Here is a 27,439-nt window from a genome sequence, read left to right on the forward strand (position 1 = left end):
GATGAACTGAATCACTGTACTAGGGCTTCATGTTTTTTATCCCAGTGTCTAAGGAGGAGTAAAATTCTCTGTATACTTTTGTATTTTGAGTATTGTGTGTGGTAACTGTGCTGAAATTGTTATTGTGGAAATGATTTATACCTCTTGGCGGCTGCTTTAGTGTTGCTAATTTGATAGATGACAACAATGCTATGCTAATGATATGTTAAATGATTTTCTAGTCTGAAGATGGTTTTTTAAATAAAATGGTCTGCTGACCATTTTTGATGAGTAAACCTTGTAGGAAAAAGTAAAATGCATGTCATTACTTAGAGATGCAGAAGTAATTTTTAGAGAATAATGATAATTTTAAACAAAAAGTTCCAGTGAAAACAAAAGTATACCTACAGGTTGCTTAGTCCTCTAAATTCTATTCAGTCTTGGTTTTTTTCACTTTTCCTCTTTTTCTTGATATAATTGTGAATCCTCTGTTATGAGCAGTTTGGAACAAGTCAACCTTCCTCTTTTTGTGTCTGCTGAGATATATAACCTCAGAGCTTCATAGTTATGGGAATACAAAGGGAGCAATACTGCTTGAAATTTCTCAAACTTTTTTCCTGTCCAGCAGTTCACTTAAATATCTTTATTCTATGTGGAGAAAATACTATTAAGAAAAATTGATTTGTAGTGTTCTCTGAAAGCTGGTGTTATCAATGCTATTACTTTTATGTCCTAACCACTAGACTAGGATGCGGCGCTTTCACCGCCGCGGCCCGGGTTCGAGTCCCGGTCAGAGGAGTCCCCCGGGCAGATGGAGCTCGTCAGCCCTGTAAGGCCATCCATCTAAGAGAAGGTCACTCTAAACAAACCTACGTCCTGAGGACCTCACTGCCACTGTCCAAGCTTGCTCGGCCCCAGCAGATGAACCTTAGGATTAAAGGGTGGGCTCAGCTCAGCGCACACTGTGTCTCACCAAAAAAATCCACTGCGCAGGCTCGAAGGGTAAAGACCCTTCCCAAATCTTCGTTCGTGAAGACTGGCCATACACACTTTTATGTACCAGCCTTAGTTTAAATATCTGTGTGATTTTAATTATACAGTTTTCTGTAATCCCTTCATGATGCAGTTTTTGAACACGTGGTTGTAGCCCAGCTACATTGGAATTATTTTCTAATAACTCCTGACATCTAATAAAAAAATGGAGATCAAAACAATTTTATGTTAATGTATAAAACTGTCATGCACCTGTATCTTAAATACCGTATGAAATTTTGATTGGGTGTTTTGCTTTTCTTACCCTCCCTTTTCTCAAAGTTGCAGAAGAATTAAGAGGTACAGAGAGTCACAACAAGGATCATCAAACCTAGGGACAATTTTCTTACATGAAACAATATTATCTACTTACCTTTCAACCTAAAGAAGAAGTCACTAAGAGGAAAATGTGGTGGTAGTTTGTAGAACATATTTAGGAGACAATTGTTCATTGTCTCTTCCAATACAAAGACTGGGAGTTGTTAGAAGAGGTTACTGGTCTGCAGGTTCAGAATCAAACAGCAGGAGATGAGACTTCATACATTTGTGGGTAACTGGTGAAACTCCCTGTGTTAGTGGATGTTAAAAGTGCCAGATGCTGACTGTACCAATGCCATGAAGAGAAAGGGATCTGGAACAAAAAAAAAAGCAAGAGATCTCACTGCTGACTCAACCACAAATGGTGTGAAGCTGGACAGACATTTGATGATGTCATGGCTTGCTTGGTTCATAAATCCCTCCATGCATATTTTGCTTCCTTGCTGCTGGATGCAAGGCTAAATAGATCTTTAGCCACTTTTTTGTTTGTTCTGGGATTTCAGTTACGGTTTCAGTTTGTGGTTTTTGTGTTCTGGGGAGAGTTTTTTAAAGATTATAAAACTCCGTTTTCCATTAACTAGTTATCTCACAGTAACTCTATTTTAAGTCATAGTTCAAACCTTTAAGTTAGGTGAACTAAATATGATCCCATAAAGTTTCAGATTTAGAGATCTGGGGATGTTTCTTATTCAACTTGAAAAATGTTGAGGAATGACAGTGGTAAAAGTATGTAAAATCATTGCATAAAAGGGGTATGTCTAACCTATGGCAAAGAATTCTAAGCAATGAAGACTGCACATTTTTCTTAGGCAAAAACTTTGCTTTTTGAAAAAAGTTTTTTTTGTGCTTATATTTTTCTAGTGATCTTTCGGTTTGTTTTGGTGGAGGAACTAAGGGAATTTCTTGTTCAATAACTCACAATGTGAATTTCCTTACTGTTGAGTAGCAGCAGCGATCCCAATGCCAGGAGGAAGAAGGAACGCTTGCAAGAAGCCTGGCCTAGAAATGTGGCAAGAGGAGAAATGCAAAAAGCCATGCAAGAGTAAATAAATTCTAGGTCATGGGGGAGCCATCCTTGGCTGACGGAGGTGGAAGTTTAAGGATTTTTGCACTTTATGCTTATACCCTTAATATTTCTAAACAGTCTTCAGTTCTGTGCAGTCCTCTTCTGGCCCTAAAAGTAAGCATATATCTTGGATTTGTGAATAGATTAAGCTAATACTATCTTCTTTTTATTTCTTTTAATAGTGATTAAGGTTTTAAAGTTAAGCATATGGAATTTAGGAATTGCTGAAGTGGATATGCTTTAGCTGAGACTGTGAGACTGTCCTTAATAATTTCATCTCACAATGTTTCTAAACCAAGATAGCGTCTCAGTTCAGCATGCAGGAAGTGGTGAGATGCTCTGTATGTCTTCTCTTTTTCTTCATTTAATATGTGAGTTTAAGCCCACATTAATGCACACCACATGAAGCCAACTCAGTTGCAGAATATTTGGTTCTTTCTCATCCTTTGCTGCTGGTCATTCCCCCTCATCATGCGATGCTGCCTGGTGGCTGCTCCTCCAGGGCTGGGCTCTCAGGGGTCGTGTTGTGCTGCTCTGTCACAAGGTGGAACACTGGGACAAAGGCACCTGCCTGAGGCAATGGGGTGGGTTTGCAGCACAGTCATGAGGAAACCCGAAGAGTTTCTAAATGCTATAAAGTGGTCCCTGTATTTAGTTGGGTTTTTTTCACACTGGCTTTTTGAAAGGATTTTGTATCCCGTAATAATGTGCTACTGGCTAAAGCCCATGTCTTCCAAGTCATCACATAGCTCACAGGAAACTGCTGCCATTTGGTTTGTCTAACACTCTAGGTTTTGGTGGATTGCATGTTTATGTTTTAGTTTGGGTCTGATTCAAACGGAGTAACTCCTGACTAAATCTATTAATGAACTCATGAATGCAGGTCAAAATGCTTGCTGTTTTCTCCTGGAGTGTTCGGACTGGAATGACAAAGGCTTTCTGCTTCCCTGGAAAGTATATCCACCAGACTGGCTTTTAGACATGTTCCTCTGTTTGCTGAGGTCCTCTTCTCAAAACATTCCAGGTCTCATGTGTAAGAGCCTCTTTTCCTGGCTAAAATTTGAATGACCTTAATTACCATAAGATTTTTTTATTTCTTTCTCTTACTGGTAACTATTTACAGAATTCAAATTAAGACAGAAGCCGGTCATTCTTGTTTATTTAAAAAAAAAAAAATTCTACGAGGGATAAAATTCTGTGTATATAAATTCTGCTAATCATCTATGCTGCTTTTACTTTCCAAAACAAGCTGGTGATTCCTGCTTTTGTCCGCTGGTGTTTTGAGATACCTTGTAATCTTACTTTGATTAGGGGTGGGTGTTTTTCTATCTGTGGGATTTTTTTTTCTGTGTAACTCTGTATTTTTTGTGCATTTTAACAGGTGCACGCAGTACTTGTTCAGTAGAAAGCAGTGCAGAATGAAAAGAAGCAAGGGTGAGGCTTTTATTTGAAAGAAAAAAAAGCTGAGGAGGAAGTTCACTGCTGAAAGGGTTATTGTAATCAAGTTTATCATGGGAGCTTGCTGTTGTGTAACAGAAACTCTAGCTTGTCCATACCTGTCTTAAAGCATTACTTAATGAAGAAAGAAAACAAACCTACTGAAATATTTATGAAATTCAATAAAATTTGTTCTCAATCTCTTAAATTTCAATACATTATGTCCGTTCAGCTTTACTCTCTGTTTGTAGAAAAACTACATTTTTTACAAAAGTGATATTTGTCAGACTTACCCTGTGAGCATGAACAGGTTAATGCTCGAGCATGTGTCTCTCTAATAATATTGAAACTCATTCATTCAAAAACCACTTTAAATGGGTACTGTGTAATGAAAAATGCCTCCCTTTAAAGGAACCTATTGAAAGGTCTGCTAGGTAGCCAATGAAACTTTTTTTCCTAGTAAAGGAGTACATCTGTATTGGATGTTCAGTTAGCTTTTTTCTCTTGTTTGTGGGTTGCTGAGTCATCCTGGTGCCATCTTGAATTCTTCAGTAAAAACTGCCTATGTCAATGTAATGCAGTCTAATATTCTAGCACACCTAATTTTTTTCTCAAAAATGCCAAACCGTTGTTTATTGAGTAATTTTCTAACATTAATCTTTTTACTGTACAAAGATCCTTCTCATTTCCTCTACAACAATGATCAGGAGTAATGTGGGATTTTAAGATGTAATAGCTGTTGCAACTGAAACAGTTATTAAAGGAGAGAACAAGAGAGAGGCTGCTGGTGTGACATCTACGATTTTCAAATGGTGACTTTAATTTTTTTTCCCCTTCTCATTTTTTACCAGACAGATAACTTGGGCAACTTCTTTGCCTGGCATCAAGATGGACAAATTGATTTCCTTTTCCTGTCTTAACCTTTTAGTTACCCTTTCTGTTTGACAGCAGGCTTGGTCTCTTTATGTCTTTCCCAGTGTCAGAAGTCTCACAAGATGCATATTTCTTAGCAGTTATCTAAATGGAGTTGTAGCAGTTTCACCTGTCTTTGTTCTTCTTGTCATTTGGTTCCCTTTTAATAATTCCAGGCACACCCTCTCACTGTTACATCAGCATCTGTATGTGATTCATGGGTATCAGGATTTGAAGACATCTATCCACTCATTTAGTCCACATAAGAATGACTGCATTGAGTCAGGTTCGAGGTTCATGGAATCTGTTTTCCTGTTTCAGATGGTGACCTAGGAAAGGAAGTAGGAGCAGGGTGCAGTGGTTCTCCTCAGTATACTTTCACACTCGCCAGCAAATCATAAGCCTGGACGTTTCTGTGCAGCAGTGGTAACAGTGCTTACAATGTCACAAAACCATGACATGGTTTGGGTTGGAAGGAACCTTTAAAGATTCCCTTTAACATTGCATTTGTCTTTTCTGTATACCTTATACTCTGGCAAAGAAGGCTTTCCTGAAGAGGCTACATAGAATCTAACTGTGCAACAAATTTGATTATATTAGGTTTTTTCCAGCTAGGTTAGATGGCAAAAAAATTTTGAGTGTTTCTTATTTTTTAAAAGTTTGTATTCATAATACACAATACACATTTAATTTGTGTTTGATGGCTGTTGTATTAGTTTGCAACTGTTTCAAGTGGGATGGTGGTGGTCCCTGAGAGGTAGATAGTGGTCAGGTAAGGGAGAAAAACAGTGTCATTTAAAAATATATCAGCAAGATTCATTGGTATGTGTTTGTATGGGAGGTAGCCAGATCACTAGTACTGTAAGAATATGCAAAAAGCATGGCAAAAATAATCATTAGTAATCTAGAACTTTAGGCTTGCTGACCACAAGTGTGTAATGATTGGTTTACAAGGTCATTTCATTCAGTTTTAAGTATTATTTGGATGTAAATTTCACAGTTGATACAGTTATTGTTTCTACTGTGAATTCTTTTATGTAACCTGCATGCACTGTGGCTGATGTCTTCCCACATCAGGCTCTTGCTACAGATGACCAGATATATCTGAACCACTTGAGCAGCAGGAGCAAAGTGAGGTGAACGAAGTGTTGTGGAGAACTTGACGGCTGTGCTCATTGTTGGTACCTAATTTTACCTTATGTAAACTAAAGTTGCTTGGGTTCCTGGGTATGTGTGTTTCAATGCAGTCTGCGTTCAAAGATATTTACACACATTAGGGCAGCCATTTAATTTTTTATTTTTACAGTAAATATATTTTATTGTGTGGGCATGCCTTGCTTTACAGAAGGTTTGAACCAAAATTCTGGATTGTGTTGCGTAAGACCCCTTCTCCAACCCTCATGACTTGATGTTTCCCAAACCTTCAAGTTAAAGGGCTTTGTTAGGCCGTTTCCTGACAAGTTTTGTACACTCTTGTTCCAACTTGGTTTAGGCTGAATTTGTCATCTTAAAAATGATGAAGCCTTGCTGAGTTTTGGATAATTGCAATCATATCCAATTCTAAATGTCAAATGACTCCCAGAGACCTACAAAAAGCCAATAATGCAAAAATGAGTTGGACCGTATTAGATTCCAGTATTAAATGGTCATTAAACAAATCCCTTGGGAAAAAACATCCACTGTGGAACATAAGCAGCCTAAGTGAAGGTAGAACTTCAGAGAATGTACAGGCATGGGAAAAAACAGTTCTCAAGACGGAAATTCACAGGTAGAAGGATGATGAGGAAGGGAATTGTGCTGCAAAAAAAGTACTGAACAGGAAAGAAGGAAAAATGGAAGGGAAAATTTAAAGCAACTGTATAATTAATTCTTTTCAGAAAGGATAGAACATTATCATTGTAAAATAAACTGAGTTGTGAGTATTGTGAATATGTGAGTAAAGCCTTAATACCTGCAGGGATATTGTCCTGATACACAAGAAGGAAGTGGCCTATAGTCATCTAAGAGAGTCAGTCAGACCACATTTAAAACAAGAAAATATGGAGCCTGCAAATTATTCTAGAAAGCCAGCCAGTGCATATTGTTTTCTACTTGTTGATCAGCAACATTCTGATATTGTCCTAACAAGTAGGAGAGCCTGCAATCTTGGCTTACCCAAAACAATTACCTGTTGCTGTGATCTGATTATCATGCTAATAGTTTGATTCCTCTGCTCCTGAAAACCAGCTTGTTTTCTAATATGGGTGAAAAATGCCATGGTAACTTTGAAAGATAAAGACAACCAACTTAAATAGTCTAATGACTACTTATTATCTAAAAATCTTGTTCTAGACCTTCTTCACTGACTCAAAGTGTGTATTTTGTTCTCCTGTGCTCAGCTAAAGTTGTTGGGGAGGAGGGCAGGGGGAAGTACTCTCAAGTAGTACTAATCTTCTGTACTCCTTTCTGGAGAAGACCTGTAGCTACTGTATTTGTCACATGTGGAATAACATGCAAAGATTTTAAAGACAAAGCTTAAGAAAAGTTCTTAGTAACCTCTGTACCCATCTAGACAAGTTACAGACTATGTCAGCATTGTTGATCAGTCTTGAAGAAATCTCAGCTTGCGACACTCCAGAAAGGTTAGCAAGTGGCATAACTTTAAAAGGTTTTCTGTCAGTCTTCCTGGAATTATTAGGTGCCCTCAAGGGTTTGTAACTTGAGTTTTATTGGTGGCTTTATACTGTTTCCCAGGTTCTTGAAACAAGGTGAGAGCTCAGTGACTCCACATGTTGATGGACAGGGGAGTTGTCCTAATATTTAGCACAGAAATACAACTTGAATTTTTAATTTATGATTGGATAAGTGAAAGTTAAAATTGGAGAGAGCGTGACATGTGATCTAACACTGTCCTCTGTTGTCCAAGTACTCCTCCCTTGGGGTTTAATCATGGGGTGCTGGCGGCAGAGTTTTTTTACCTGAAAGAAGGAGGCCCCAGCTCTGGATCTTACTTTCCTGGTGGATTTGCTGGTTGACTTCCAGTGCAACTTGTTTTATCAAGTTCTTTTTTTTTGTTTGTTTGTTTGTTTGTTGTTGTTGTTGTTAGAGATACATAGCTAGGTAGAAGGTGATAACTTCTATTAATTTTGAGGCTGCTTTTTTGCTGTATCTTGCTTTTTCTTAATATTGTCCCGACACTTATGGTGTTGGTTGTGTGCAATTTAGGAGTTCTTTCTCTTTTAACCCTTGCAGTATGTTTGAATAAAAGAATAAAAGATTTGCAGAATAAAAGATTTGCTGTATGAACTCAGCTCTTCCAGAATTAAGCAGGGTATGCAGTGACTGGTGAAAACAGCCAGTGCTTGATTCCTAAAATAACCCAGCAGTCTCCTCAGTCCTCGACCTTTCAGCCTTTGGCCCTTTGCTGTGATGTGTCCCGTGGAGGTGTGATCTTGTGCTGGATCCAGCTTATCCTTGCAGCTCACAGTTCCAGAGATGACTGTACTCCTGGAAGTGTGGTCATGACTCAGTGCTGTGTTGTAGCAACAGGAGTACTGCAAAGTGAATGTTTTTGAGCTTAGGGGGTTAAGCCCTGGAAAGTAGAAATTGATTTGGTTGATCTTTGTGGTCTATTAGGATGCCCTTCCTAAATCTGCATGTCCCAAATGTGTTTAGATATCTTATGAACACACCATCAACAAGGAACTGTTTTTATCTATTAACACTCTTTTTAAAATGAGCCAAGTGGTAGCTCTCCGTCTTAATTTTTATTTGTAGTTTTTATACCACTCGTTTGCCTTCAAAAAAAGGAAAGCCTTGGTTGTCATTGCAAAGCAGAGTGTTTCCTAGCCGTTTTGAGAAAGAACCAGTTTGACTCCTAAAAATTGCAAACAAAAGCTTTGAGACAAAGTGAGTGTTGGGCCTGGCAAGGAATGTATGATTCAATAGTGCCTAGGATAGGAAGGCTGTCTCCTTGCCCTGGTACAGTGAGAGAAGCTCAGGTAGAAGGTGATGGAGGTGTCTACCTTGAGTCCTTCAATTAAGAGCTGTATTCCTGAAGTACCTTGATATTAAATTAGACTGTGCAGATAGCTCTACTGGTGATAGTTTAATGTTTGAGAAGGGGATTACTTCAAGTGACTGAATTCCTGGTGTTGTAATTTATTTTCATCTGTGATATGTTATTAAGAAGCTACTAATTCTTTTTGTTAAAGGGAAAAGCATATCTCCTTCATATCTAATTAGGAATAATATTTATGTAATGTTCTTATTTGAATTATCTGAGACTTTAAGTTTTCTCCCACTACACTCAAGAGAAGTTACATATGATTCAGGTTGTGTTCCAAGATCATTTTGGTATTCAATTTAGCACTGCTTTTTAAAAGGAATAGAAAGTACTGTGAGCCTGGTCTACTGCAGAAGTCTTGTAATGCATGTTTTTCTTGTTTCTCAAGATAGTCCTGGAACAGTCTGAGCCAATTTTTAACACTGTTTAGAAACTTTAATGAACATGATACAACTTCCTAACTGTTGCAAAAAGTTACATGTGTAATAGTAAGTGACAGCAGAATTATTCATTTACTTCAGCATGTGTCATACACTTAAGCAAGTCTGAACTGCAGTTTGAGGGGAGATCATTTAAAAAAAGAAAATGAAATGTTGGTAATCACTCAAAATTTGAGCACTGGCTACATAGCTTATATTAAAATTGATGAAAACAAATTATTGGATAAACCACATTGAATTCACCCTTGTTGGAGGAAGTTTTGAAGTTGTGCACAAAGTGTTAAATACTTGCTAAATTTCTATTAAAGGAGGGTTCCATATGCACAAATTGACTTTATAAAATATAAATACATGATAAAGTGCTCTGCTGAATTAGAACCACCAATGAAAGCAGAAAAAGCATTGCTTTTTATGCATTTAAAATGGTAACGTAGCCTGAACAACCTAAATTATTGCTTTGAGAGGTAAATTCAAGTAATCACTTAAATTCAGAGAATTAAGAATGTTTAATGAAACAGGTCAGGTATTAAGAAATGAGGGTCAAACCTTACAGTCTATACTTACGCAAACCTCAGGTCCTGTTGAGTTCATTATGAGTAAATATGTCAAAATCTGTCTGTTAGTTATATTCTTCAGTAGCAGGAAAGCTTCAGTAGAAATTGGGAGAATTTTCCTCATGCAGTTTTGAAAAGAGAATTGTAGATTTATTTTCACTAATAAATATGCAAATATGGAATTTTTTTTTTAAATGACATTACATTAAAGATTCTGTGGAGGGTTCTAGGGAATGTGGGCCTGCTGCTGAATGGGAATACAGTCACAAAGACCAAGGAGAGGCTAAAGTGATGAATGTTTTTTTACCTCAGTTTTTTAGAAGTAGGTTAGGGAATATATGAACAAACTGGATGCATGAAGATTCATGGACTGTAATGGGATGCTGCCACAAGTGCTGGGGCAACTGGCTGGCATCATCTCAGTGTCACTGCCAATAATTTTTGAAAGGTTGTGGTGACTGCACAAGTCCTCAGGGAAGGTGATCCTTCCTCTCCTCAGCATTGGTAAGACACACCGGAGCGCTGGGGTCCAATTCTGGGCTATCACTGCAAAGGAGATGTGACTCCAGTAAAGGACTGTGAAGCTGGATGGAGTGGAGCATCTGACAAATGCGGGGTAGGCTGAGAGAGCTGCGACTGTTCATCCTGGAACTGGAGAATACTCAGGGCGAGTGTGATGTAATATCTGCAGGAGGGTGCAAAGGAGGAAAACCAGATCCTCCTTAATGGTATCCAGTGACAGGATGAGAGGAAATGGGCACAAATTGAAATGCAAGAAATTCCATTTAAGTGTGAGGGAAAACAAAAACGTTTTTTTTTTGTACATAGGGGTTGGTGAAACAGAAACACTGGAGCAGATTTCCCACAGGTGTTGTGAAGCTGCCATCTATGGAAATATTTAAATCCAACTGTACATGGGGTTGGGCAGTCTGCTCTAGATGACCCAAGCAGTGATTTGGACCTGGTGGTTTTATGCAGTTCCTGCCAACCTCCACCTTTTGTGGTTTTCTGATCTCTTAGCTCTTTAGGACACTTGCACTTGTAATGGTTTTTTTTCGATAGCTCTTTCAGTTTTGTAGCATCTGGAGACATACTTATCGCTTTACAAAAAAGGTAGAGTGTTGGTTGCGGGTCTGAAACAACTTTCTCTTTGTTCCTTATATATTTCATGGGATTTGAAACTAGCACAGGTCTCTCTTTGCAGTACTGCATTCTGGCTCCATTCTTGTACGTGTGTTTAGTCATAGAGTGCTAAAAGAGTCTGTATAAATAATCCTGAATTAAACAATACAGAATTTAACATTAATAACTAATTTAAAATCATTAACAAATATGGTAATAGAGCAAATGAGTAACACCTTCTAATGGTGTCTTTCAGTCATGGCCTGTATATGAAGAAGTATACAACAAAATGCTTGAGCTTGCGGCGTTTTTAGACCTGCCTCGTTTTCCAGATATAACAGACAGCTGCTTTCTTCATCCAGACATGTTGTGCATCAAGTACTTGATGGAAGCTAATTTACCTGGTAAATATTTTTTCTAGCCTGTACTGATAAAACTTTTCTGTGGTTTATTAAACTCTGGCAAAAAGGCTTGAATTACTACTTGAAATGTGCTGCTCTTTTCCTCCTAATTTATTCCCATTTAAGCTTGAACTGAAAGATATTTTTTCTACAGGAAGCACCTTCATCAAACATTTAGAGTATGTATTATAGGCCCAGATATGCAAGGGCACTCTGGTGTTGGCTCTCTAAGTCGTGGAGTGGATACTTCATTTCAAATCTTTTAGTATCCATGTGAACTAAGAGGCACTGGTTGAATTCATGTGATTTATTAACTTTAGCTAACTGATTCATGAAGTTGGGACCTGATTGCTTAGCTCTTGAATTCTCATATAATAATGACTGTATATTCTCGAATATAGAATATGTTTTGTATATTATATAATATTGCATATTAGCATTAATTTTATATTGACACTGTGTGACAGATCAGCTGCTGTTTCACTGTATTTATATTTAGTTCTAAGACTGTATGTTGTTAAAGTATTGACTCTTTAAGTCTTGAATATTGAATTGTCAAAGAAAGTTCACACACTAGGACATATTGGTCTATCTGTTGGGTTACCATACTTTCTGTCAAATACCACTGTCACTGAAGATGAGTTATACAGACAAACAGCCTGTAAATTAATTTTTTTTCCTCAAAGTATTCCAACAATTTGGGAATAGGGAAGGGGGTTAGTGTCTTATTTTGCAATTAGTTACATTGAATAAAGGTGCCTGGGTTTTCTGTTTACTCACAGTTGAATGAAAATAAGATAACCAACAGATTTAGGCCTAAAATTATGGAATAGAAATTGTGATTTCATAGTTTTACACCAGTGTTATGATCCTATAGAGGGTCACCTTATTTTGCAAATTGTGAAGTATCAGTTGAATCAAAGCAAAGGCTAGAAAATTGTCATTTTCAGATTTATTACAGTACTCTTTGAAAATTACTGTAGAAGAAGAATATAATGTCCTTTACTTTTTCCTTGCAGCTGTGCTTTTTGTCATGTAGAAACATTTTTTTAAGAATTGAAAAAGGACTGCTGCTGTTGTCTAACAACTCCCCCAAAAAAATAAGCAACGAATTGGCAGTGTTTCTTAGGACACTTAAGTACTAATGAAGAGGCCATTTAAAGTATCTGAAATAAAATATACTGCTAGTATTTATAAGAAGATATAATTTCCAGACTTTGGTTAACTTTTACTGTTTTGTACGAGAGGATTAAAAATAAGTTCCTACTGACCTGTTTGTAAGCAGCAAGAGACTGTAAGTATAGCTGGATTAAGGTTGTACTTAGTCATACATTGCTAACCTTTGTGGAATCTGTTGGTGATGTAATCAGCTCCTGTATTTCTTGCTGAACAGGAAAGGTGAGAAATTTGGGGGATTTGTGTCTGTGAAAAATAAGCAGAGTAATAAGAGACTGTATAGATACACTGTTGCTTGTGGAGCTGCAGTTGTATCTTATTGGCACAACCTGCACTAGCGGGTGTGAGGGTGTGATGGGGCTGCGCGGGGTAAAGCCGGGTCTAACCTGCCAGGTTTTGTCAGGGGAGCAGCAAATGGTGCCCTGCCACGATCCAACTGCTGTTCATACCCGAACAGCTGCTTTAAAACTAGCCCCTGTTCCTCTTCTATGCAGTGCTGAATCCATCCTCCCGTGGATATTCAGTCAACATGCAGGAAAAAAGCTTGTGACGAATTTTTGGCTTTTGAGGTTTCTTTTGAAACTATATTTATGTGGATTTGTGATAGGCTTACCCAGAAGAACATTCAGGATGATCTCACAACATCATTTGAGTAACATCAAAACACTATTAAATATGTGATTCTTTTTTTCTCCATGTGAATATGTAATGTCATAAGTGTTTTCCGTGGAAGTGCAATGAAGGTTGCTGAGTATTTTTAAAAATACTCAGCCTGAAAAAAATGGCTGTCAAATGGTCCTAAAATATCTAAATATTGTTTTCCTCAAATGACCGACATACTTGCACTGTAAAAATATTTTTAGCTTGTCTTAACCTACTCCTTTTATGTTTTTATTTATATTAATCAGATGAATTGCATAATTGGACTTGTCGAGTGGTGAAAAAAATCGGTATTGGAGAAGTGGATTTCCTAACTCTTGTACCTGGAAATAAGTCAACAAGAAAAGTGAAATATGATATTCTTGCTGCAGCAGTTATTGTAGTTGTGCTCAAATTACTGTTTTTATTAGATGATCACTATGAATGGTAAGTGTAAAGGCAAATCTGTAGCAACGCCCAAATTTCAAATAGTGCAAATGATTTTTTTTTTGGATCGTTCCTTCTTTAGAATTAAATTTATAGTATTGGAATTTCATTCAGTTCAGTAGGTTAAAATGTACACCTGAAAGTATTTTAGACATGAAATATTACTTATTTTTAAAAATCACTGGTTTGAATCTGAAACTTGGAATAAAATTAGGGTGTCATTTTTGTCAGTTGTATTTGAACTTCATGTAAAAAGTGTAGTATTTAGATCTACAAAACAGCCTGATTTTTTATTTTTTTCAGGTTACTTTCAGACTTTGCTGAAGAAAGAAATAAAAATAACAAAGAAGGTATATAAATATTCTAGTAGAAGCAATGTTGTGATTTAGTAAGTGAAACAACTTTGTAATCAAGCTTAAAAAGACTTGTCTTACTGATCATTAAAATGTGGTTTTGTCACTTATTCTTTTAGGACAAATCTTTATTCAGAGAAAAGAGTAGATTCTGCTCACATAAAATAGCCTCAGTGCACCTGCATAATTCTTGTTGTGCTCGATAAGGGAGTTTGGTACACATTTTGCTAGGTACCTCTGCTTCTGCTTGTGCATGTTTGCCTCTTGTTTTAGAATTTTGTGCTTGCTGGGTGAAGATGAATGGATACACATAAAGAGGGAATGCACTTTGATCGTAAATGGCAAATACTAGGGGCATCAAACCACATTTATGATAAAATCCAAACTTGTTTAGTCTTGTTAAATAAAATGTCTTAGTGTGTAACATATTTCAGATGTAATCTAGTTTCTTAGTCCAAATAATCTTGAGAGAGTGTGGAAAAGCTAGCAGCAATTAAGATAGAGAAGATAATGGTGTGAACATGGTTCTTTGAGGGCAGAAAGACCAAATCAAAGATTAGAAATCTTCAGGAAGATGTTCCATGGCCTCATCCAGCTCACAGTTGAAGATAAGATCCAAGATGTGTTACAGTGGTTTATCTATTAAGTCTTCCATCCAGTTTTGGGTCCGTTTTGACCCTTCTGCTATTTTTTAAAACTTAAGTCAATAATAAAATTGGTGTTAGCCATGTGTGAGCAGAATTACTGCTGTAATTAGAAACAATCATCACTGTTAACTAAAACTGGTAATTTTCAAGTGGATACACCAACTTATTGTGGATTCTTTTTTTCCTTTTTATTTCCCTTGAAAACTCAAAGTACATGATAGTGACAAGAGTGAGAGTTGTGCAGCTGCTTTACAAGCTGAGGCTCAAAGCCATTAATGTCTTAATGGGGTTTCTCCCTTATTAACAAGTCTCATTGCCCTTGGGAATTAGCAGCTCATTCTTTGCCCACTTTTTTACTTTAAAATCTGCTGGTGCAAATTGATCCATATGCTTTGTTATGTTGTCCCTGTCCTTTAAATGTTGGGGTGATGGTGAGCAGCTGCGCAGAGGAGCTGATGTGAGAATTTCTGTTAGAGCAATGATTAGTGCCAGAGCTCAAAACTGCCTCTGGCATTTTCCCAAAGTTAGAGTGCTGAAGTGAATAATGGTTAACACTGAGTTTTAAAGATTCAGTTTATGTTGACTCCATTCCCAGTTGTTAACTATCCTTTCTCTAGTCCTTAAAAAATAGTATTTCAGCTCCTACAATTCTTCAAGACACACTGGAATCAGTACAATAGATACTTGTAGTTACCTAGTGTGTGTGTTCTATGAACTGCACACATACACAATACAGTTTATGTTCAAATAAAATGTGATTGGTACATGTATATGTATGTGTGTGTCACAGAGCTGTGTATTTTCCATTCAGCTCAGCTGCATGAACATCAGACTGACAGTACTGGACAGGTAAATGGTTATTACAGTGTAGCATCGTGTCTCTGACAATGGTTTTGTGTGTGACAGATGCTTAATATTTCATATGAAGTTTAATACAAATTTCTACCACCCCCCAAACTGCCCTCCGAGCAGTTTAGGAGTATTTACTTAAACCTCTGGGTTTAAGGAGTTGTTGAAAGAACTTGTATTCACACCTTTGAATTTCAAGAACTACTGTAGGGTCTTTCTTCCCTGTATGTGTCTGTTGCTTTTCGAGCCCATTTATATTTGTTTCATCTAGACATCCTGTGGCAGGATAACACAAATAGCAAAACTGCAGATAATACAAAACATACGTAAGTTTGATTGTAAGAACAGGATATTCACCTTCAGAGCAGTTCAGATAGCTGGCTGGCACAGCTAAGCATGATGCAAGCATTGCATGCAGTGCAGCTGGGGTGATGGGGAAATGCAAAGCCTGGTTAATTCACAATGCAGATAATCCACCCACAGGGAAGAAGAGTTGATTGTATTTTAAATATATAAATCTACACCTGATTTCTGTTTGTAATTCTTATCCTTACTCTACCCAGTTGGTCTGCTTCAGTTTTGTGCCTCTTTGGAGGATCAATGATAAAGATTGTGCTACATGACATATACGTTCATGCTTTTGCATGTGCTGGTTAGTATTTGTTCACATATCAATGAGTGAAGTTCCTGTGCTCAAAAGCATGGGAGGCTGATACAAAGTGAAGACTGTGTCTAGTTTGTCCTTCCAACCCTGTACAGTTTCATGGGTAGTAGAATAGACAGTGATGAGCTGGTGAAATTTTACATCTGAGCTTCTTTAGATCTTATTTGTTCAAACCTAGGCTTGAGGTATAGTTTCATTAATCCCTTGAATTCAGCTTTCAAACAGGTGAAGGTACTTCACACAGTGGAGCACTAGTTCATTTGGTAGAGAGGAGGTAGTTGCTGGGCTTAACTTTCCAGAAAAGAGGGAAAAGGTTTGATTTGTTCTAAATCTATGAAGTCTAAGCTAAGGGGCTTCTTTGCACTTCTTATGACATGCTATTCTTTCACTGCATTTCTGCATTTCTCTTTCTTATAGAATTAGTAGGTCAAGAATGTTTTCTTTAAGCACATTGCATTCGGGATAGGTTTGTATACAGGTAGAAAATGCAAGGTGTAACTGTGCAGAGACCACCTTCTGTGTACTGCACGTTTCTTTCATTTCTTCCCAACCTAAAATGTGTCTATTTTATTCAGGTGGTCTGTATTTTGAGTTCAAGAAGTGGTACAAAGTGGTAAAACATTCCTTGGATGTGGAGCAAAAGAAATTGGATGAAGAAAGAGCCAAGTAAGAAGTTTTAAAGTATTTTTTCTTTAAGTAGACAGTTTTACGTGAAATCCTGATCCTCAAAGAAATTAAAAAGGTTAGAAATTTGCTCCACCAAGCTTGAGTGAATGGTATGATTAAGTCCCTATCTTAATTTTTTATTTACACTCATAATGTTTATCAAGCTTATTAATTAAATGCTCACTTTCTGTGACATATAGCTTGTACAGCTGAACAATTAACTGACTGTAGTACATCTAGGCTTACATGCCTTGGTTTGCCTGCTCTGAAAAACACTTTCTGAGTCTGTTGGGGGAGAGTGGATTTTAAAAGCACTAACCATTAGATTATTTTGGTTTTAATTTAAAACTCTAGTAGTATTTGTAAGAAATTATTATTCTTTCATTTGTTTGCTCTAGCTTTCTTTTCTTAACAATCCTTATGTCTCTTACTGGTAGGTACCTGTGGAGATGTGAAAAACCACTGTTTTATTCAGTCAAGAATAAATCTAGAGTTCTAAAGAGAAGACGTGAGTAAACTTTGCTTCTTCCCAGCAATGCAAAAATCTGCTCAGATTTTTCCCATCATAGGAAATCTGCAGGCCTGACTGATAACATTTACATCATAAAATACCTTCCTCTCTTTCATCTCCGGGTACAATTAATGTAGTACTGTTTTACAACCCGTGGCTGGAATTTTTCGAACACACATAACTGAAACTGCCTTTGCCAGTCTTTCCAACAACGTACTGAACCACATCTGGGAATGAGCACTCTGTCCCCATCTTCACTGTTTTGTCAGCTGCCTTCATATCACTGTGTTCCTTGTGAATTGTTGTTGGACTTCCATAGCTTCCATGTCCTTTGGTATGAATATCCCTGTTATGTCCTTTGGTAGACTTGCATGTCCCTCTTCTCTCCCACTCTTTCTTGGAATCTACTGCAGACAGCAAGGAAGGCTTTTCTTAAGTAGCCAGCAGTACATGGTGGAATGCAGCTACAGCTACTGTATTTTAGTAACTCTAGCAGTACTTATAAGAAATTACTGGGGTTTACATTGCTATAAAAGCAAACAAACAAAACAACAAAAAACCATTTATCTATGGAAATATGTAAAACTAGAGTTTTATTCAACCAAATTAGTTCTGAAGTTCTTCATTCTACATTTAGTATTATCTAGAAAGCAGCAGGTATTTGGAGAGAGATATCAAGTGTGGTAAGCAGTATTTTTCCATTTGTATGCTCTTTCAGTTTCAGGGACTTCTAAACAAGTTGTATAATCCCATTTGGTTTGAATTACTCATGTTGGATTTCTCTTTCAAGAATACAGTGAGGGTTTTTTTATGTTCTTACTCTTCAAAATTCAGTAAGGGTGATCCTGCAGTCAATTCATATTCCATGGAAAAGCATGTTTAGATTAATTTATTTCAAGCTGATCATTGCTCAGATGCCCTTTAATTCCTGCATTTATAATAAAAGGGATTCCTCATGGAGCTAGAAGAAGACCACTGAGATTACCACTGCTGCTGTGATTGGGAATATCACATAATGCCATTGTAACAGACAAGATTCATCTTAAAACAAATGTACAGTAGTAGAGACAAAGAGTATCACATATAAGAACACTTACATTCTAGATACAGGTTTTCAGAAACCTTCCTAAACCTTTGGTTTTGATTATAGATTTTAGCATCCACTTGAAAGATAAACTTCCCAGTCCTTGGATTAATTTAGGATTTTTTTTCAGGGTTTTTTTTTTAATGTAAGAATGAGTTTCTTCAAATCCAGGTCATGAAAAGAAGTCAAAGCTCCAACAACAATGGTTTTTAACCTTCTTTTTATCCTAGGAAAACAGGCTTAGGCAGCCATACTGTGTGTGCTGATCTATCGTGATACCTTCTTGCACTTCTCAGTAACTTATGGAAGTTTGTCATTCATTCAGTGGGCAAAGGAGAGTGGGCTTTTTTCTTGGATTTTTTTCCCAGTTGAAATTTGCACTATGAAAAGCTTAACCTTGAGTCTGTGTGTGTATGAATGTGCTTTCTATCAGCATAAAAATCCTAGTAGGAGTGCCCCACTACTAATATCATTAGGTATGAAAGACATGGCATTTTGAATTATATTTCAAAATCTTTTCACTAAAACATGTAAAAACTTGAATTTTAAATAGAGTGGCAGAGAGAACATAAAGACTTACAAGATTTCTCGGTATTTCTCACAGAGGTTTAAAGAAAAAAAAAGAAATAAAAAACCCCACAGATACCCCATTTTCTTCCTGTAGTAATCAACTTTAAACAGTATTCTGATACTTAATACTTTTGCCTTGGTTTATTTTCTTTCTGTTTGTACAGAAATGGTTGTGAATTTACAAAATCAGTTTGGCAAGCTGTCTGGTTCGGTGCGACGTGCTGAAAAGCCAAATCCTTCAAGTTTTCAGTTAAGGTGGTCTGAAGAAAACACAGATGGGAGTTGTTTTCATGGGCATAGCCTGAAGGGAATTTTGCAAGAAAAATGTGGTTTACTTACAGCCATGAACCCTGACTATTGGCTGTGTACAGTTAAACTGTGTAATGAGAAGTAAGTATTAATATTTTTGTAAAATATATTTTGGAAGGTTCTCCTGAAAGTAAAGACCTGTATATATTTTTTTACAAATGACAAGTACAGGGTGTGTACACAGCTACGTGTTCACATATAGTTCCAATCATTTGTAGGAAGGGGCATGTGTGGAATGGATAGTCTTGGGCTGTGAGTAGACAAATTGTAACATGAAGAGTGATCAAAGTGAGCTTTTGAGAAGAGAGGAGATGAGACAAAATCAACAACTAGAGTCACATGGCAAGAGTAGCTAGATTAACTCACTTCACTTCTCCATAGTATTTTAGAAAAAAAATTGTGCCACAGCTCTCCAAAGAATGGGAAAATGGTTCCATTCCTCTGTCCCCAGCTTCAAAAAAAGCATAGGAAATTGATTTTCTAAGTCACTATACAACTTTTGTGTTGTCCTTAATCAAAGTCAAAGTTCAAATTAACAGGAGTTCAAATAAGCAGGCAATTAATGCCTCCAGAACATATTTTTAAAAAATAATTATAAGTAAAAAGGTCTTTACCACTATTTCATCTAAGTGTATCAGCAATCATCAGTTGTATTATTTGCATGGAGAAAAGTAAAAGAAGACACTTCATTTACTGGAAAAATGAAAAAGACAAAACGTGAGAAAAGAAAATATTTTGTGCTATTGAGGAAGTTTAACGTCTGTCTTTACTGGACAACTGTTCCCAAATCCTACCTTTACAAGTGAAAGGAAAATTTTTCTTTCAATTAAGTGTATGTCAAAACAGTCATGCTATTTGTTAGTAAAATTATTTTCTTCAGAGGACCTAAATAGCAAGGAGAATGATAGTCCAGCTAATCCAGTCTTGTACTAAGTTATATGGATATTTAAATATCTGCCTGATGTGTGTCAAACATCTCGCTCTTCCTTTAATATCTTCTCACTTGACATTCAGCAAAAATTGGTGAGTTTTCTACTTGAAGAGTGCTGACAATGGCCAGAGACAGACATCAAAAGCTCTGCTGAAGAAGGACTTTGCATATTTGCTCCGAGGAATAGGAAATATCTAAAATAGTGTTTCTTATAAGTTCCCTGGGTAAAGTACATATGGCTTCTGGATCATAGACTTTGGTTCTGCCATTGGTTGTATCATGAAACCCTAATCCAGAAGAGGAATGTACTGGTGATTATCAGGGGAAAAGATGAACTCTGTAGATGGCTTGGAGTCTCCTGAATTTCTCATGTGTGTAATTGGAGGGCATTTTTTTGGAAAAGAGGTTGGGTTACATTCGTGTAAAATGAGATTTATTAGTCTATTGAATAACATCTTAAATCTTTATCTGTATATACTTCTAAATGGTATTCTTCAGAGATCAATAGCCCCAACACAGTCTTAGTGATATGTTCTGGATTTTTCAAGTATTAGATATTCCCCTTTAAAATAAGTAGTTTTTACATGAATGCAGTTTTTCTGTCTTTCTGTGGATTTATTTCCTTATCTTTATTTTCCTTTTCACGTTACTTTTCACATATCCACCGTGACAGAAATAGGTTGGAATAATGCAAGCACAGTGTTACATTACAAGAGCTTTGGTTCTATAGATTCATTCTTTTGTGAATAAGAACCTTTTTTTTTTAAGGGAGTATATAATCCTTTTACCAAAGATTTGAGTAAATCTTATGTACGCGTTGAATGAGTGGATATTTTGGTGTATGTTTGTGTGAATAATCTTGCATGCAAAGTCTGTTTTTAAGCCTACATTTTCATATGTAATATATGAAAATGTTAATGGCAAACTGTCATAGCCTTCATAAAACAAGATTTGAATTTAAATTCTTACCAGTTAAATTTCCCATTATATAATTTGCAATGCAAGTAGTTAATTATACATCTGACACTTACTTAACATTGGAAAACAACATCTATTCCCTCAGATATAAGGGTTTATCCTATACAAGTGTGTGTGTGTATGTTTAGTAGAACTGAAAACAAACTTAGAAATTCTCTTTCCCCAAAAATCAGCATGGCCTAACTGGGATTACTGAAATGGTTTAATCCTAGGACTAAAGTGTGATTCAGTGTCAGCAAAGCTGAGATCAGTCAAATGGTTGCTGAAATGCTTTTACATTTTCTTTTATTTTAAAACTTTCCATTTTAAACTGGATTCTAAACTGTTTTTCTGTGGAAGTCTTTAAGTGACAGGAGTTGTACTCAATAATCCTAACAGTCTTTTCCAGCCTAAATTATTCTATGATTCTATATGTGATGAGGTATTACAATGTGTGAAAAATGTTGTAATGCTTTTGGGGAGTTTAAGGTAGGGCAGAGAATGGGATATACAGTGTGAGAGACCTAGCTTCAGATTTCCAATCTGCCAGACTTCGGGAGGCTTTGAACAAAGACTCTACTCCTTGAAGTGCGGCTTCTCTGGCACTTGGGACAGGTCTGTCTGTTCCTCCGGTTTGAGGAAAAATGTAAATGTTTGCTGGGCCAGAGGGAGTGAGCAAATGGCTCTATAGTCTAGTAATTAGCACACTTACCTGTAAATTGGGACAGACAGATCCCAGTCCTTGTTCTGGTGAATATTTAAGACAGCTGCTCTGAATCAGAGACAGGGAAAATTTTAAACTGTGCTTCTTCACATCCCAAGGCAATACCCAGTAAGTTAGGAGATGCATAGGGTTTATATGGTGAATAGCACCTGAATCCCCATATCAATGTGTAGTATTTTTTTCCAAAATTGAAGCAGCTAGATTTTATAGTATTTTAAACTTACCACTTTTATTAAAAACACTTTTGAGACTTACTCAGAAGAGGGTATTTTTCCAACCTAAGCTGCTGAACTTAATGTTTACAGAGCTATCTTTGCGTTTATCCTCTGTTCCATCTTAACATTTTCACCACGAAAACTGCAAAGTAATTAAGCAGAAGGCTGCTCCAGCACTAATTACTCTGTTGAGCTGGTCAATGTTTGCTTCAATATTTCCGGTGTTACTCCATTGACTTAACTTTTCTCTCTTGTTTCTAGACAAGCAATTTGTATTTAGCACACAAAGGACAATAAATGAATGGGTTATTATCCCATGACATACTGTGAGGAAGACGAGAGGGGAACCCTACGGAGAGAGTATGCAAAGAACAGAGTAAAGAGCCTGGGGTGTCTGAATTGGACAGTCTTAGAAATTTTAAAAATAGGGTGAGGTAGCCATTTTCATACTTTGCTACATTTGCTAAAAGCTGGCTGAACAAACAGTGGTTCCATTTAGTCCCAAAAGGCAAAGAACATATTCTTTGCCTGGTTGAGTAAGATTGTGATTCAGGATGTGAGAAGCTATGCAGGCTTTTCCTTCTTACTTTGCACCAGCTCTGAACATGTCTTGGTCCAGTCCTCTACTTCAAGATTTTGCAGGAGCGGATCACTCCACAGAATTGACATTGTAAACTGCAGTCATGATTTATGCTGTTGGTAAAATGTAGAGTTTGCCTCTAATTACAATAAATATATAAATGCAGCTAAATACTAACTAAATGCACTTGTAATTTAGGGCTTTTTTTTCCTTTCTCCCTCCATTTCTTTTCAGACTGTGTGGTCATCTGGCTCATTACAGAGAAGTGGACTTTCCCCAGAGTTACCATTTTGTATTAAGGTTATTTTCCTTTCTTCTGAGGATTCAGCCCTCTTATATCCATGACGAGGTGTGTATGATAGAACACAAACTTTTTAATAAAAAGCTCTATAAAAAGCTAAAATACAACACAGTCCTAAGGAAGTAAAAGTGGCCTAAAACTCCCCATATTAAACCCATGTAAATTAGTTGGTTGGATCCCAAACCATGGTAGTACATCTAAACTTATACTGATTATTTTGTCGGCATGGAAATTTTTTGTTAAGATAGTAGTGCTGAGATCTACTACTGTACTTTAGTTTTAATGTCATTTTATCTATAATTTAAGTCATGGTTATCCAGCTGGGAAAGGAAACTGCCAAGGAAACTGTAAATCACCATTTATTTCATTACTTTGCATCAGAGCGAACAGAAAGCTGTGAAATAACCATTTTTTGGGGCATAAGTTGTACATACTTGGAGTATACTGGACAGCATGTTAGCATCTAATTATTGTGAGATTTTGCAATTAAAATATCTATTTTTTTACCTACCATTGTATGACATTAAATATATTTCTAGAAAATAATGTTTGTTTTGTTTTTAAATACTATGTTAACAAATAAAAGGAGCAGTTGGTTGATGCTTTCACATTACTTTTTAGTCATTATTTCTAAACAGGCTGTTCTGGAACAATTCTGGCACTGTTTTCTACATTTCCTTGCATCTTGTATATCTTCCAGTGTCTTCTTATGGCTGAGCCTCTCATTCAAGTTAGCACCTTTCAGGTCCATGTTCCACTTCAGGCATCACAGATTTTGTAGATACTTTTATACCTGGTATAAAATCCCATCCTATTTCTTGTGCAATGGTAACTGCCAAGTCCTCCTCTTGTTCTTCTTTCGCAAGGCTACTGTCATAGCCTTGAACAACTTCTGACTGCTTTATAGCTCAGCATCTTCAGCAGATTGTGCCTTGGCCATTCTACCAGTTTCTTATGCTCCGTCTTATTTATGCACCATGTTTTTACGCTGTCCCAGATGACGTGTAAATGAAGTTGGGTGCTGCCACTACATGAAAGACACCATAACATATACATATGTTGAACTGAGATGTTGTATAGATACCCAAATGAACACTGCTGCTTTCAGTTGAATGAAATTAAATTCAGCAACTCCAACCACCAGTGTGGAGTACAGAAACTTGCCAAATCTATTTGATCAAAACTGAAATCAACAGCTGTTTCTAAGTATTATTATAACTAAGAAAAATGGTGCCTGCAGACTTCACAAAGAGTAATAGCTTCCTCCCTGAGCAAGCACGTCAGTGAGATGTAATCTGGGAAGGTAATCAGTTTAGCAAGTAGACTGTGAAGAGTTTCAAATCTGTTGCAGTTCAATCCATGAAGCTGTTGTTTAAAAGTTGGGAACAGGTGAATGATAAAAGAGGTGATGTGCTGCCCTACCTGTCTGGAGCTAAGTGATAAAGTAGTATTTCAAGCACAAGTAGAGCAGACAAGACTATTAAAGGCAAGTTTTAAAGAGTTACATGGAAATACTGGCAAACCGGGAGGCTCTGCTGACTCAGTAGAGGCAGGAGGTAATTAGGAATGGTGTCCTGACTTGAGGTGACAGGCAAGACACAGTTTGGATGCAAGTTTTTACTTTTTCAGGTATTTTAATTAGTTATTTTAGCACAGGGATTTAGAGCAGTGGTCCTATAAAGTGACTGTAACATGCAGATGAGAAGGCATAGTTTTAGCCATACAGAGCTAAACTGTGCTTGATAGAGGAAGAGGAAAGAGCAGACTGAATTGTTACTTGGTATATTTTAGAGATTTCATAAGTGGGTACAGTTTAGTACATCTAAGTCTGTGCCAGATACCTCAAACTTCTAGTGAGGTGTGTCTTGAACTGATGTTTACCTTAGTGGACGTGGAACATACCAGTTTAAATCTCATCTTGTGTCTGGTGTTTGTGTTTTAAAATTAGCCATTATCTATTATGTTTGACCTCACCTGAGTGAATTACTGAAGTTTGTAAGTATTTGGTAAGATTATTCATTGATCTTTTTCTAGACAAGTATTTGTATAGGTTAAAATCTACTGAAGTATAATACACTGTTTTCAACACTGCTTGCTCAAGCGACTGTCTCATGCTTTTTACTGTAATATCTGTTAAAGTTTTGAATTAACTATTTAAAAGACACCTTGTTATACATAAAGGATTAATTTAATTCAGAAGTCGTTATTTGAAAGACTTATGCACTTAATTATAGGTATACCTTTCTTTTAAAACTACTGTAGTAGTAAAATCTGAGCTTCATAAATTAAAAATACTGTGCTCATTGTTACATTGTTACGAACGTAAGAAAGCTCCCTTAGATGTTAGGCTAAATTAAGGCTGTACTTTAATAAACTGGAATAAAGCTTGTAGTTAATCATCAAGAGCCATGTGCCTTCTGGACACATAGGTTAAGAGTCAGGTTTAACATAAAGGGTGTGCCCCAAAAATGCTTAATGTTAGTTCTATCCAGTTTAATCAATCAACACTTACATTGGAGTAATGATGTTTAAGAAGCTATTGAGCCACAGGAGTGCCTTATCTTCAGTGAAGTGTAGTTGAGCTCTATTGAGACAGCTACTCTGGGTCCAGTTAATACAGCCCAAAGGAGGAGCCAAGCTGGTGGAACAGACAGCTGCCTGTGGATAGCTGAAGGGTGGGGTGTCTGCACAACACAGCACTTCCAACCACCTCTTCTATCCATTTTGAAATTAAAGCTCCTTTCTGTAATTATTTGCTGAAAGTGTCCAGGAGCTCAGTTTTCTGCTGGCTACTTTTTTGTACTTTCTCTTCTGGAAATGCTGAGTAAAGAGGGTCACCGTGTTTTGTTTCTCACTCTAAAACTTGAATGACAGACGGTTCTTAAGTATGTAGATAAAGGCAAGTGAAGTTTTTTAGACTAAACTTTTGAAACAGTATATATTGAGAAGACTTAATAATTAACTTAGACAGTAGCAAATCAGTTATTCTAAGACCTTTATGTATCTTCTGAAGTGAATTTAGTTGTTTTGCTAGTTTGAATGTTATATTTTAACACAGTTTTTTTCTGTCTTTAAGAGTACAAAAGTAAATTTGCTTTATGAATTCTCCTAAATAATGCAACCTTTCTGTTGTTTCAGTGGAGAAATATGACAGATGTCTCATTTTCTTTTTAAAGTTATAGCCTTCAGCAGAGCTTGTATTTTACCCTTTCTAGTCTTTCACTACCTCAGTATGTCTGCGTTCTCAATATCAGCTTAGTCTCGGTCAAATACTTTTTTCTTTTTAAATTTTTTACTGTTTTCCAGACGTGAAGGAGAGGTGTTTGACTTTCCCCTTGACTTCTTACACAGAGTGAAGGCCCTGAACCTGATTTAACCAGAGAATGAGAATCAGCGAAGTCCAATGCCTGCAACCAATGCTAGTCTAATTTATTGGTCATAGTGAGTTGCATGGGCTTCACTGCAATTACATCTTTCCTAATCCATCTTTAGCACAAACCCTGGAACACAAATAGTGTTTAGAAGATTTGAGGGAGTTTCGTGCAGTATTGCAGGCAAGGCAATGAATATCATAACTTCTTGGAAAGCTCACAAGTTCCTTCCTTGAATTACTTTTCTCCCTTTATGAACAAAAAAGACTTTAGCTTGATCTGAATAAAAAATTATTTCAGGATATTTGTGGTAAATTGTCAAGAGAATGCTTTTGCAGGGTCAGAACCAGCACCCACAGGGTCTTTGGAACAGATAAAGTCTGAAAATGGTAAAACCCTGAATAAGGTGTCTGCCCTTAGTTCATATGTTCTTTTCCCCATGTCAGTTTTTTCTTTGCACAGACAAAGAAAAGTCAGGATGACTGAGTCTCCTATTTTGATCCAAAATGAGATGGGCTTCCCAGCACACATTTCCTGGCTGAGCATGTTAGTGTGTGGATTGGTCAAAGCAGCGTCTCTCACTGCATGCAGGATGCTTTCTTTGCAGCATCTCCTCCACAGTTACTGATTTTGTTGCTCCTCATGTGTGAATCTCCTTGGTTCCTGGCCAGATTAGATGAGGGAGAGCATAAAGGGGATGCCAAGAGTGGAAATAGGCACATGTGAAAGACCTTTCACTGCTGTTTCTGCTAGGATGCTGCTGAAACAGTGAACAAGAGTAAGGATTAGCAGAACAGGAGATGGATTTGTCCTCACGTGAGGTTATTGCTGCCCTTGTACAACTGTTAATGGCAACATTTCCAGAGCCAGAACACACCCCCCCAGTCCTCAGCATCTGCACTCTGCCTCCAGCAGTACATCAGGTATTGTACCAGAGGAATGTGCTTGTATTTACTTCTAAGTCTCACATGGCTGCTCTCTATTCTAGAAGCATTCTGTGCCTGCTCATAGACCACCCTGTTGTCCCAGCAGTGGCTGCAGCTCTTGCCATTGCGTCGTGGCAATGCCACTGAGTGTGTTCAGTGCCTGTGTTGTGATCTTAGAGCTTGGTCTGGATGCTGGGATGCTTCTGTCATGCT

At 37.1% G+C, this 27,439-nt stretch overlaps 1 protein-coding gene across 2 annotated transcripts in view; it reads left to right on the forward strand.

Annotated features, from left to right (window-relative positions):
• TAF1B (TATA-box binding protein associated factor, RNA polymerase I subunit B) overlaps positions 1 to 23,475 on the forward strand; it is a 46,693-nt gene extending 23,218 nt beyond the window's left edge. For both annotated transcript variants that reach the window (XM_032683485.1, XM_032683484.1), the window contains exons 9-15: positions 11,162 to 11,309; positions 13,391 to 13,568; positions 13,872 to 13,918; positions 16,657 to 16,747; positions 17,185 to 17,255; positions 19,077 to 19,302; positions 22,863 to 23,475. In XM_032683485.1, coding sequence (XP_032539376.1) covers positions 11,162 to 11,309; positions 13,391 to 13,568; positions 13,872 to 13,918; positions 16,657 to 16,747; positions 17,185 to 17,255; positions 19,077 to 19,302; positions 22,863 to 23,055 — 954 coding nt within the window. In that variant the 3' untranslated portion in view covers positions 23,056 to 23,475. The remainder of the gene's footprint in view (positions 1 to 11,161; positions 11,310 to 13,390; positions 13,569 to 13,871; positions 13,919 to 16,656; positions 16,748 to 17,184; positions 17,256 to 19,076; positions 19,303 to 22,862) is intronic.
• The last annotated feature ends 3,964 nt before the right edge of the window (positions 23,476 to 27,439 follow it).

Source organism: Chiroxiphia lanceolata, chromosome 3 (assembly GCF_009829145.1).
Source record: "Chiroxiphia lanceolata isolate bChiLan1 chromosome 3, bChiLan1.pri, whole genome shotgun sequence".
Lineage (NCBI taxonomy): Eukaryota > Metazoa > Chordata > Aves > Passeriformes > Pipridae > Chiroxiphia > Chiroxiphia lanceolata.